The 12,390-nt window shown below is 46.3% G+C and overlaps 1 protein-coding gene across 6 annotated transcripts in view; it reads left to right on the top strand.

Moving 5' to 3' along the window:
- Positions 1-12,390, top strand: part of SEL1L3 (SEL1L family member 3) — a 152,579-nt gene that overhangs the window by 63,603 nt on the left and 76,586 nt on the right. For all 6 annotated transcript variants that reach the window (XM_063619748.1, XM_055245888.2, XM_055245889.2 and 3 more), the window contains exons 12-13: positions 9,608-9,727; positions 11,808-11,948. In XM_063619748.1, coding sequence (XP_063475818.1) covers positions 9,608-9,727; positions 11,808-11,948 — 261 coding nt within the window. The remainder of the gene's footprint in view (positions 1-9,607; positions 9,728-11,807; positions 11,949-12,390) is intronic.

The raw sequence follows: 12,390 nt of genomic DNA, 5'->3' as shown, positions 1-12,390 counted from the left end.
TTATGCTTTAGTAGGACTCTGCTTCAGGCTAGATAGAAAGAAGATGGCTAGTGCTTCTGTTTGTTTCTGCGGCTTAATTACAAATGATTAGTCCTTGCATTCTGCCCACTCCTCAAAAGGTGCTCTTCCTCAAGGTTTGGTTGCCAATCTTCTGTTCTCTCTCTACATTTTCTGGACAGAGATCTCATCTACACCTCTGGTTTCAGCTGACCTCCGCATATGATAATACTCAGACCTTAATCTCTGGCTGTTTTCTTACAAATCCCCATCTGCCGTCGTTGTCACATACTGCAAAGGAAACACATCCCTCCTCATCTCCATTCCCTGCAAACACCTCAGCAGATGGCACGATTGTTTATGCTAGAACCTGGGGAGTCATCTTGGATCCTCCATCATCCCACCAGTCAACAACCCCCAACAGCTTTCCATGCCACTTTTTCTCTCCTCCCCATGTGCACCCCTGCTGCTGCCTGAATTTGTTGCTCATCATCTCCCCTCTGAGCTCCTACAACAGCTGATGGGCTGAATTGTGTCTTGCCAAAATCCATATGATGAGGTTCCAATTCCCAGTACCTCAGAATGGAACCATACTCGGAAATCAGATCTCTAGAGAGTTGATTAAGTTAAAACGAGGCTGTTAGGGTGGACCTCTAATCCAATAGGACTGGCGTCCCTATAAAAAGAGACTAGAGGCCAGGTATGGTGGGTCACCCCCGTAATCCCAGCACTTTGGGAGGAGGAGGCAGGCAGATCACTTGAGGTCAGGAGTTTAAGACCAGTCTGGGCAACATAGTGAGACCCCATCTCTATTAAAAATACAAAAACTAGCCAGGCATGGTGGTGCACATCTGTAATCCCAGCTACTCGGGAGGCTGAGGCACGAGAGTCACTTGAACCTAGGAGGTGGAGGCTGTAGTGAGCCGAGATCATGCCTCTGCACTCCAGCCTGGGCTACAGAGCAAGACTCTGTCTCAAACAACAACAAAGAGAGTAGGACACAGGCAACACAGAGGGATGACCACGTGAGGATGCAGAAAGATGATGGCCATGTGCAAGCCAAGGAGGGGGGTCTCAGAAGAAACCAAGCCTTCCAACACCTTCATTAGGAACTTCCAGCCTCTAGGACTATGAGAACATTCCTAAGTCACCCAGGCCGTGGATCTTTGTTATGGCAGCCCTAGCAGATGGAGACCCCCTCCTCCCCGGTCTTTCCTTCTTTCTTTTTTTTTTTTTTGAGACAGAGTCTCACTCTGTCACCCAGGCTGGAGTGCATTGGCATGATCTCAGCTCACTTCAACCTCCACCTCCTGGGTTCAAGCTATCCTCCTGCCTCAGCCTCTCAAGTAGCTGGGACTACAGGCATTTGCCACCATGCCCGGCTAATTTTTGTATTTTTAGGGAAGACAGGGTTTCACCATGTTGGCCAGGCTGGTCTTGAATTCCTGACCTCAGGTGATCCGCCCACCTTGGCCTCCCAAAGTGCTGGGATTACAGGTGTGAGCCACCTCGCCCAGCCATCCTGGTCTTTCTGTCACCAGTCTTGTGCCTTCCCATCCTCTCCCTCAGGCCAAGTGCACCACTGCACACTGGAATCACCTGGGGGCTTACAGAACATCTCTGCACGGAATCCACCATGGAGGGTCTATGAAAGTGACGTGGGGTGTGGCCTAGGCACATACATGTGATATGTGGATACATGTATACGTGTATATGTGTATTTTAAAATAAGCCTACTGGTCAGCAGGCTTTAACTCTGAGGTATCAGAGATGAACTTCTGAGCTGCCCATTCCAGAGATGTTGATTCTATAAAATGGCAGCAACAACAACAAAATACAGTCCTCAGGGGATTGTACCCTGCAGCCAAGGTTGAGAAGTACTCACCCAGAAGAATAAGTCTATCTCATCGGATGCCATATGAGACGTTCTTCCATCTGGTTCCTTGCTACCTCCCCAACCAAACTCGCAACACCAAACTTTTGGCCAGGCCTGGCTGTTCCCACCTCCGAACCTTGCCTGTCTGCTCGCTGGTTCGCTTTCTCCACGCCCCTCCCCCTTTCCCTCTGACTCTTCCCACTTTGATTCTTGCTCAGACATCACCCCCTCTGGAAGCCTTCCTGGGTCTCTCCTTGCTGTGCCATCGTCACATCTAGGCACATCTCTCCCGTTGCTCCTGTGCTGGGTGTTGTGTGCAGGGTGACAGAGCTGGCTCCCCAGTAGACTATGAGCTGCCTGAGGCAAGGACGTCATCTATTCACCTCTGTGTCCCAGGGCCTAGCACTGTGCCTGACACGTAGTTGGCACTCAGTGTTTACTGATGGAAAGATGGCTAGAAGTGGGTGCAGAGGTCACCCAGTGATGAACAGAAAGTCACTGCAGTGTCTTGATGCTGGTGCTTTTCGAGGGGACCTGTGTTTCGTTGTTGACAGCAGCTACCGAGAGCCCTTGCCATGAGCCCCTGCCTCTCTTGCATGCAGCACCACCATCGTATGTGACACCCATATTTGGGGAATCTTGGCTGTTTGCTTCCTGTCTCTCCACCCTTACAGCTGATATTTCCCCTTCCGACTTACAAATCCCTAAAGTGTTAAATTTCTACAAAGAAAACACACGCATTCCTATTGGGAGCCTAACATTATAGCTGATTTTAAACACGCTAAGAGGTAAGTTCCTCGTGGCGGTTCTGCCAGGCCCTGAGGTGGGAGGTTGAAGTGCAGGCTCCACAACTGCCTGTTCCTCCAGCTGAGCCTGCTCCTAAGTTCCCAGGGGTGCTGGCGGAACTGTTCTATTACACAACTTCAGGGAAGGCAGAGGCTTCTGGAAAATGTGGGGCTGCTGAGAGGTTTCGCTCCACAGCTGCAAAAACTAGAGGGTTGTTTTTTTGTCTTCCTTTCTTCCTTCCTTTCTCTCTCTCTTCTCTTGCCCTCACCTGCCCCCCTTCCTCTCTCCCTCCATCTCTTTCTCTCTCTTTTCCACGTCCCTTCTTTCTTCTCTTCCTTTCTCTTTCTCCTCCCTCTCCTCTTTCTCTCTCCACTACCTGTCTGTTCCCCCCATCTTTTCCTCTCTCCTTTCCTTCTCTTCCTCTCTCTTTCCTCTTCCTACCCCCTCTTCTCTCTCCCTCTTTCTTCTTTCTTTCATTACCTCTCTTCCTTTCCCTGTCCTTCCCACATCACTCTCCCAGATCTTTCCTCATCCTCCTCGTCTTCTTCTTCTTCTTCTTCTTCCTCTTCTCCTTCTTCTTCCTCTTCTCCTTCTTCCTTCTTCTTCCTCCTTCTTCCTCCTTCTTCTTCTTTCTTCTTTCTTCTTTTTTGTCTTTATGCTCTGTTGGACTTAGAAAGGAAATATTGTCCAACAAACACAAAACCTTACCGTATTTTTTTTTTTTTTTTTTGGAGATAGAGTCCCTCTGGAGTGCAGTGGTGTGATCTCGGCTCCCTGCAACCTCCATCTCCCGGGATCATGCCTCAGCCTCCCAAGTAGCTGGGACTACAGGTGAGCACCACCACGCCTGGCTAATTTTGGGCGTTTTTAGTAGAGATGGGGTTTCACCATGTTGGTCAGGCTAGCCTTGAACTCCTGACCTCAAGTAATCTGCCCGCCTCGGCCTTCCAAAGTGCTGGGATTATAGGTGTGAGCACCTGGCCACACTTACTGTATTGATTAAGGTTTTCTTTATTTTATTTTTTAAAATTTTACACACACGCGCGCACGCACACACACACACACACACACACAAATAATTCTTTTTCTTTAATTTGAGACAGGGTTTTGCTATGTTGCCCAGGCTGGTCTCAAACTTCTGGGCTCAAGTGATATGCCTGCCTCAGCCTCCCAAACTGCTAGGATTACAGGCATGAGCCACTGCGCCCCAGCCTTCACCTTTCCTGGAGTTGATGACACACACACAGGATATGTTGTGAGCACTGCCCTCTGTGGCCTGCAGGCTGACTGGAATGAAAGGCGTGTCAGCGTCCCCAGGACAGTGTGGAGCCTTCTCTGGGGCTTGGTCCCAGGTGGTCTGAGGATTGCTTTGTCTCCAGACACTGGGCCTCCTGTGACTTGGTCAGCAGTATTAAGATACTTCTGAGCTGCTCATTCTAGAAATGTGGATTTTATAAAACGGCAACAGTAACAACAGTGAAAACCCAGAAGCCATGGAGGATCCCAGAACTGGTCAGGCTGGGATGCTTGGTTCCTGCCAGTGTCCACCAGCTCTGTCCCTACCCCACACACCCGCCCAGTGTTTTGTTTTGTTTTGTTTTGTTTTCCAGTCCACAGCTTCTTCCCGGCTTTTCCTGCCCACAAAACTGTTTGAATGAATGGACAACTGAACACTTTCCTTTTAAAGGTCATTCCTGCCTCAGAAGTCTTTGTATTAATAGGTGGTCTGGTTTCACAGAAGGCCTCAGGAATGTGACCATGATGTGATGCTGGTTGCTATCGTAGTGATCCCAGAACTATGGAGAAGGCAACCCCCGCCTGGGTGTGGCAGGCAGCATGTGGTGGCTCCAGGGCCAGATTTGCCTGGGTTCAAGTCCTGGGTCTGCTTCTCACTGGGTGTGAACTCTTGGATCATTCTGCTCACCTCTGTGTCTGTTTCTCACCCGTAACATGGGAGCCATGATGGTCTGCACCTGCCATGTTGTTACAGCACAGATAAGTCAATCCAGTACAGACAAGCACACAAGATGAGCTCCCTAAATTATTTCTGGCCCCAACACTCCCTCCCCCAGTTCTAGTCCTTCTGTTTTCTAAAGCATAAAATTCTCTTAAATCTTCATCCCCATAACCTAAGGCTTTGAGTTGTACTAAACTGCAAATACCAACAGGGTTAATGCTCTAAACAGCAATTAGCCATTTACACTTTAGTATGAGTTAAGGCCCTAAAAAATGATGAGTTGTCATTTACTGAGAGTATGCCATGACCCAGGCACTTTGCTAAGCTCTTTCACAAACAATCTTCTTTTAAAAGAAATATTATATTTCACGTTCCGGGGTACAGGTGCAGGACGTGAAGGTTGTTACATAGGTAAACGTGTGCTATGGTGGTTTGCTGCACCTATCAACTCATCATCTAGGTATTAAGCCAGCATACATTCACATGTTTCCTGATCTTCTCCCTCCCCCCACCCCTCAAGAGGCCCCAGTGTGTGTTGTTCCCCTCCCTGTGTCCATGTATTCTCCTTGTTCAGCTCCCACTTACAAATGAGAACATGCAGTGTTTGGTTTTCTGTTCTTGTGTTAGTTTGCTGAGGATTATGGCTTCCAGCTCCATCCATGTCCCTTCAGGGGACATGATCTCGTTCCTTTTTGTGGCTGCATAGTATTTCGTGGTGTATATGTACCACATTTTCTTTATCCAGTCTATCACTGATGGGCATTTGGGTTGATTCCGTGTCTTTGCTATTGCTACAGTGAACATATGCACACATGTATCTTTGTAATAGAATGATTTATATTCCTTTGGATATATACCCAGTAATGGGATTGCTGGGTCAAATGTTATTTCTGGTTCTAGGTCTTTGAGGAATCGTCACACCGTCTTCCACAATGGTTGAACTAATTTACATTCCCACCAACAGTGTAAAAGTATTCCTATCTCTCCACAGTCTCACCAGCATCTGTTGTTTCTTGACTTGTTAATCATTGCCATTCTGACTGGCATGATCTGAATTCTAACTCACCACTATCTACCTGGCATGAGATGGTATCTCATTGTGGTTTTGATTTGCATTTCTCTAATGATCAGGGATGTTGAGCTTTTTTTTTCCTACATTTGTTGGCTTCATAAATGTCTTCTTTTGAGAAGTGTCTGTTCATGTCCTTTGCCCACTTTTAAATGAAGTTGTTTGGATTTTTTCTTGTAAATTTGTTTAAGTTCCTTGTAGACTCTGGATGTTAGACTTTTGTCAGATGGGTAAGTTGCAAAAATATTTTCCCATTCTGTAGGTTGGTTGTTTGCTCTGATGATAGTTTCTTTTGCTGTGCAGAAGCTGTTTAGTTTAATTCATCCCATTTTTAATGTTTGCTTTTGTTGCAATTGCTTTTGACATTTTCACATGAAATCTTTGTCTATGCCTATGTCCTGAATGGTATTGCCTAGATTTTCTTCTAGAGTTTTTGTAGTTTTGAGTTTTACATTTGAGTATTTAGTCCATCTTGAGTTAATTTTTGTATAACATGTAAGGAAGGGGCCCAATTTCAATTTTCTGCATATGGCTAGCCATTTCTCCTAGCACCATTTATTAAATAGGGAATCCTTTCTCCATTGCTTGTTTTTGTCAGACAAACAATCTCATTTAATCATCATGCAACCTTATGAGGTCAGAAATTGCCCAAAGTCACACAGCAAATGAGTAGTTAAGCCTAGATTTGCACCTAGGTCATTCTAGTTCTTTGCACAGTGAAAAAGAATGGCTCATAGGTTGAGTGCCTTTGATGTAGCAGATGCCATGCTAAACTCCATTTTATGGATGCAGAAACTGAGTCTCAGATAAAGTAACCAGCCCAAGGCCTAAGGTAGGTAGTGGTGAATTAAAATTCAGATCCCCTCCATCTGATATGAAAAATTGTGCTCTTAATGGTCCCACCCTGCTGCAAAGCTCAGTGACTCCAGCAGGGCAATGGGGCAGGGCCAGCTTAGGACACAGAAACAAAAGGCAAACGTTTGAGCCCAGGAGTTCAAGACCAGCCTGGGCAACATGGAGAAACCCCATCTCTACAAAAAATACAAAAAAATAGCTGGGCTTGGTGGCGCATGCCTGTGGTCTCAGCTACTCAGGAGGCTGAAGTGGGAGGATCACTTGAGCTCAGGGAGGTCAAGCCTGCAGCGAGCCATGATCGTGCCACTGCAATCCAGTCTGAGTGACAGCATGATACCCTGTCTCAAAAAAAAGGACAAACGTGTTTCCTTTTCACGGTCACCATTTACGTCACCACCCAGATACATGAGTACTTCTCACGATGGTAAGGCTAGGTAAAGGATGTGGGCCCCACAACCAGCGGGCTTGGATTTGACTCCTCAGTTTGAAGAACTATCTGACGTTGGGCTTGTTACTTAACCTCTCTGGGCCTCCGCTTCCACATATGTGAAATGAGGATATTAATGGTGACTGTCTTATCAGGTTGCAAAGATTTGATGAGTCAAGCTGGGCAAAACAATTAGGACAGTGCCTGGCACATCATCCATGATGGTTCTTATGAAATATTATCACTGACAGAAAGACCTAAGAACATCAATCACTGCAGGGTAGGAACTGTGTCTTCATGAGTTATGTCTTTATTCAAGGAGGAAACAAAACAAGGAGAAAAAGAAAAACAACCAAAAATAAAAAATAAAAAACAAAACAAAACAAAACATTAAGAGCACCTTTCATATCAGACTGAGGGGATCTGAATTCTAACTGATCACTAACTACCTGTGGGCCTTGGGCCAGTTACTTTATCTGAGACTCAGTTTCTGCATCCATAAGTGGAGTTTAGCATGGCATCTGCTACATCAAAGGCACCCAACTTTTTAGCCATTCTTTTTTACAGTGCAATAAGCCAGAAAGACCCAGGTTCAAACCTAGGTTCCACTACTCATTTGCTAAACAAATGAACAGAAAACCTCCAGCTGAGAACTCCTTCTCAGGGCAGTTCATGCTTCAGCACAATTCCAGGCTCACCGCCCAGGACAGTGTACCCTGGAGTTTAAGCTGAAGCACTCGCTCATGGGGTGCCCTCCATACACACTAGCCATAAGCTTGGCCAAGCATGGACCAGATAGAGTGGTCTGTGCCCAGACTGGATTTCAGCGCCTTCTCACTAGAGGGCGACATCCCATGCGAGCACCAGAGAGCTGTGTCTTTGGAGTCAAGCCAACCCGACAAGGCCAGCTCTATAGTGTTACGTGGAGTTCATGGTTTCACCCTCTGAGCCTGTTTCTTGGCCTGTAAACTGGGGACAGTGATACCTGGATCGAAGCTTTGTTATGAAGATTAAGTGGAAAAAAAGAAAAAAAACCACATATCTTAAATACTGAGCATATAGTTGGTTTCAATAAAAGGTAGTGCCGTCGTTATTCTAAGTGTTGCTATTAACTTGGTGGCCTCCTCAGGTTAGCTATCCAGCAGGAGCAGCTACTGGCTGGGTTTTGAGCCTAGCACAATCCCCAAGTCTCAGCCCCGAGTCTCCCTGGAAGGGACCCCTGGCTTCACGAGGCCAGTAGAAGAGGCAGCTGAGAGACATTCTGAGGAACGGGGCTGCAGACTCGAGTTTGTGACTCTCAGTACTCTTTATTTTTTTTTAGACTGAGTCTTGCTCTGTCCCCCAGGCTGGAGTGCAGTGGCATGATCTTGGCTCACTGCAAACTCTGCCTCCCAGGTTCAAGCGATTCTCATGCCTCAGCCTCCCAAGTAGCTGGGATTAGGGGTGTGTACCACCACACCCATTAAATTATGTATTTTTAGTAGAGACGGGGTTTCACCACATTGGCCAGGCTGGTCCTGAACTCCTGACCTCAAGTGATCCTCCTGCCTTGGCCTCCCAAAGTGCTCAATACTCAATTAACTAACAAAGAAAATCAGGCCTGGTTCCTTCTTCTCTGGGGCTTCTTTTCCAAACCAGTGCAGACCCAATTTTTTCACCATCTGCCTGTGGCATGCTTTGGGCATGGGGAGCCCTCTCTAGTATCCCCTCATGGCACGGTTAGAGTGACTTCATTATGTATAAAGAGAGACCGTGGAACAACAGGACTGGATTTTTTAATAAACAGTGAAAGTTTATACATCAAAATGAATTTTATCTCCTTCAAAGGAGTCAAATACCTGGGAGGCTGTGTGTAAATTCTAAACATTTTGTGAACTTTCCCTTTGGGTTCTTCTTTAAAGCCTCTACCACACTCCTTCTTCCATCTTCAGAGTTAACATGCCCTCTTCTTTTCAGGGTAGATTTAATTTTTGGAAATAGCCAAAAGATATTTGAAGCAGAACCTGCAAAATAAAAGAGGTTAGTCATGCAGGATAGTAATACGTTAGAATAAAAAATAAGGTTATACTTAGAAAATATTGATTTGCCTTTTTGATACTGCATGTGTATAATCTGGCTCACAAATCAGTGGCACGAAGTGGACTTCCAAACAAGCCTGAGCAATAGAAGTAGATGTGGAAATAACTTCGGCTTCCCAAGGCAAATACTTCGATAGGAACAAACAACCGTTTAGATATAAAAGATGTGATACATTCCTTTAAAAAGAATTTGACCTTATGTCATTGTAGGCACACCTCATATTTCAATTATTCATATAGTTTTTCTTGAGCAATTGCTGGTTTAAGAATAATGTCGTGTCTTTTGCATGCTTATATCATTTGGATATTTCCTTCCTTCCTTCCTTCTTTCCCTCCCTCCTTCCTTCCTTCCTTCCCTCCTTTCTTCCTTCCTTCTTTCCCTCCCTCCCTTCCTTCCTTCTTTCCCTCCCTCCCTTCCTTCCTTCCCTCCCTCCCTCCTTCTTTTCTTCCGTCCTTCCTTCCCTCCCTCCCTCCCTCCCTGCCTGCCTTCCTCCCTTCCTTCCTTCCTTCCTTCCTTCCTTCCTTCCTTCCTTCCTTCCTTCCTTCCCTCCTTCCTTCTCAGGCATATGTTGAAACAATTAGACTAAAAGATGATGAAATACTCAAGGTACAAACCAAAGAAGATGGAGATGTCTTTATGTGGTTGAAGCATGAAGCTACCCGAGGCAATGCAGCAGCTCAGGTAAAAATGCAGGCTTCTGTCTTGGGGATTCTATCAGCTGTGATAGACTGGGTTATACCGTAGTAATGAAACATCTCAAACCTCAGTGGCTTAAAACAATGCCAGTTTATTTCTTACTCACACTACATGTCCAGTAAGGGTTGTCAGGGGCAGGCCATAGTTGTCACAATCCCTTAAGGGTCCAAGCTGACAGAGGTTTCCAAAACCATCACAGTCAGGCCATGGCCATAGTGCCTTACCAGCTGGCTGACGCTTCTGCCCACAAGTGGGATATTTCATTGGCCAATGCAAATCACGTGGCCTCTCTTGACTTCAAGTTCTGCCACTCACCCAGAAGGAGGGAAAGCCACAATATTTATGACCAGCCTGAAAGACTACCATCAGGTGCATTGATGCATCCATCAGACAGAAAAACAAGACGCACCCTGGGGTGCAGGGGAAATTAGACAGGCGTCCGGAAGACCATGAACTCAGCTAGGAGAACAAAAGAAAGTCATTTATGGCTTGTTGGACCAAAAGGATCAACCTTGTCTCTTGAACATCTCTTGTCTTTGGATGGACTTTTAAGAGGTACGAGAAAGGGCAGATGGCTGGGGAAGCACCCTCTCTACTTCCCTGCTTTGATTTCACTATGAAGAGGAGCCCTTTGTGGGAGCCTGTGAAGGCTGATTGCACCGGGAGGAAGCCTCCTTCCCACAGGAAGGATTTAGCTTTGGCTTAGTGCTCCCTGTGAATGCAGCAGCATCGGGAAGAGCCTCTGGGGCTGCTAAGGAGGCTGAAGCCCAGAGATGGGAAAGGGAAAGAAAAAAGAAAGGAGTCACAGGTATTGACAAGCAGACAGTACAGGGGCTTTTTTTTTCTTTTTTTTTTTTGAGTCAGGTTCTCACTCTGTTGGGCAGGCTGAAGCGCAGTGGCATGATCATAGCTCACTGCAGCCTCAAAGTCCTGGGCTCAGGTGATCCTCTAGCCTCAACCTCCCGAGTAGCTGGGACCATAGGCATGTGCCACCATGCCATGCCCTGCTGATTTTTAATTTTTTTGTAGAGATGGGGTCTTGCTATGTTGCCCAGACTGGTCTTGAACTCCTGGCCTCAAGCAATTCTCCTGCTTACGCCTCTCAAAGTGCAGGAATGAAGGCTCACCACACCTGGCCCAAGAGGCTCTTCTGTAACGGGTCTCCCTCCTCTCTATAGGGGTCTTCTTCACATTTCAGGAGATACTTTGCTGGAAGTTATAAGTATTGGGGAGGAAAAGGGAAGAGAACGAGATGAGAGGAGAAGCAGAAAGAAGGAAGGACAATAAAGGACCCATGTGGAACTAGAATGTTATAGAATGTTAACACACGTTGCTCTGGCCACGTTCCTGGGCATCTGTCCCTGGCCTGCAGTCTTTCTAGTACAGGAAGGAATTCCAATGTATAGCTCTGGGAATGACTCTGCCAGAGCCATTTCCTGGGTGTGCCAGAGTTTGCATTAACTTTTCTAATCATAGGCACTTCTTTCTTCCTTTGTTCACTGAGTCTTTGTTGAGCAGCTTCTATGACCTGCTGAACTCTGCCAGGTTAGGGGGCCAACAGACAGGGGCAAAGATAAGTAACATCTTGAGGTTCCTCCCTCCCAAGAGCTTCCAGCCTCCAGTCTGAAGGTGGAGCCAGCCATGTAGACAAATGATAAGATAAGAGATCGGTGCTGTAGAAGGATGCCCTAATGATACAGATGTGCAGAGACCTCCATGCCAATCGCTGGGCCAAAAGAAAGGGCAATACCTCCCAAAAGAGTGCCATTTGAGGAGTTCTGATTATTGACGAAGTTCCAGCTAGCTCTGGTCCTGGGTACAGTAGATACCACACACACAGACACACACACACACACACATGAACCATTTCTGGCTTGCATTAAGGGCTTGTATTTACATAAGTCCACATTCAGGGCTCCTGCCTCCAGTTGGAAGATAAAGTGTGTCTAATCCTTGGTTCTCAATCTAAAACATTGTAAAATAGGTTTGCTCTCCCACCTTTCAAAATCTTGTGTTAAGCATTATACAGGAAAAGTCATTGTTCTAAATTGCTGTTATCTTTAAGCAACGATTGGCCCAGATGCTCTTCTGGGGGCAGCAAGGTGTGGCCAAGAATCCCGAAGCAGCGATTGAGTGGTATGCCAAGGGCGCCCTGGAGACGGAGGATCCTGCATTAATCTATGACTATGCCATTGTGCTATTCAAGGTAAGAATCACTTAATTCGTGCTAAAATTGTGCAATTCTTATCAAACTCCTGAGCAGTTTCTTGTGGGTGGGCTGGCAAACAGGGAGTCGATAACTGAAGAAACTTAGCGTATGCTTCTGTCACTCTTGATGGAAAGGGATGTTGGCTAAAAAGGCAGAGTCAGAAGCAGTTCCCTCTTCTCATTTTTAATCATTAGTCTTATGTTTGGCACCTGGATTCTCTGTGCTTTCGCAAGAACCACGGCATTCTGGAGGAGACACCCGTATTGTATCGATTGGCGCTCAGCCGCCAGCCCCCACAGGCACTGCAAGTTTGCCACCAGGCAGAGTTCTCTTTTAATTACAGCTTAAACATAGTGTGTAATTGGGCTGGATCCCAACAATCCTGCTGATGAAAATAAAGATCTTGGTTTTAAGCCAACAGGAGAGGGGTGGGAAGAGC

The sequence above is a fragment of the Symphalangus syndactylus genome, chromosome 16, assembly GCF_028878055.3.
Source record: "Symphalangus syndactylus isolate Jambi chromosome 16, NHGRI_mSymSyn1-v2.1_pri, whole genome shotgun sequence".
Taxonomy (NCBI): domain Eukaryota; kingdom Metazoa; phylum Chordata; class Mammalia; order Primates; family Hylobatidae; genus Symphalangus; species Symphalangus syndactylus.
This window is presented reverse-complemented; position numbering and strand designations above follow the sequence as displayed.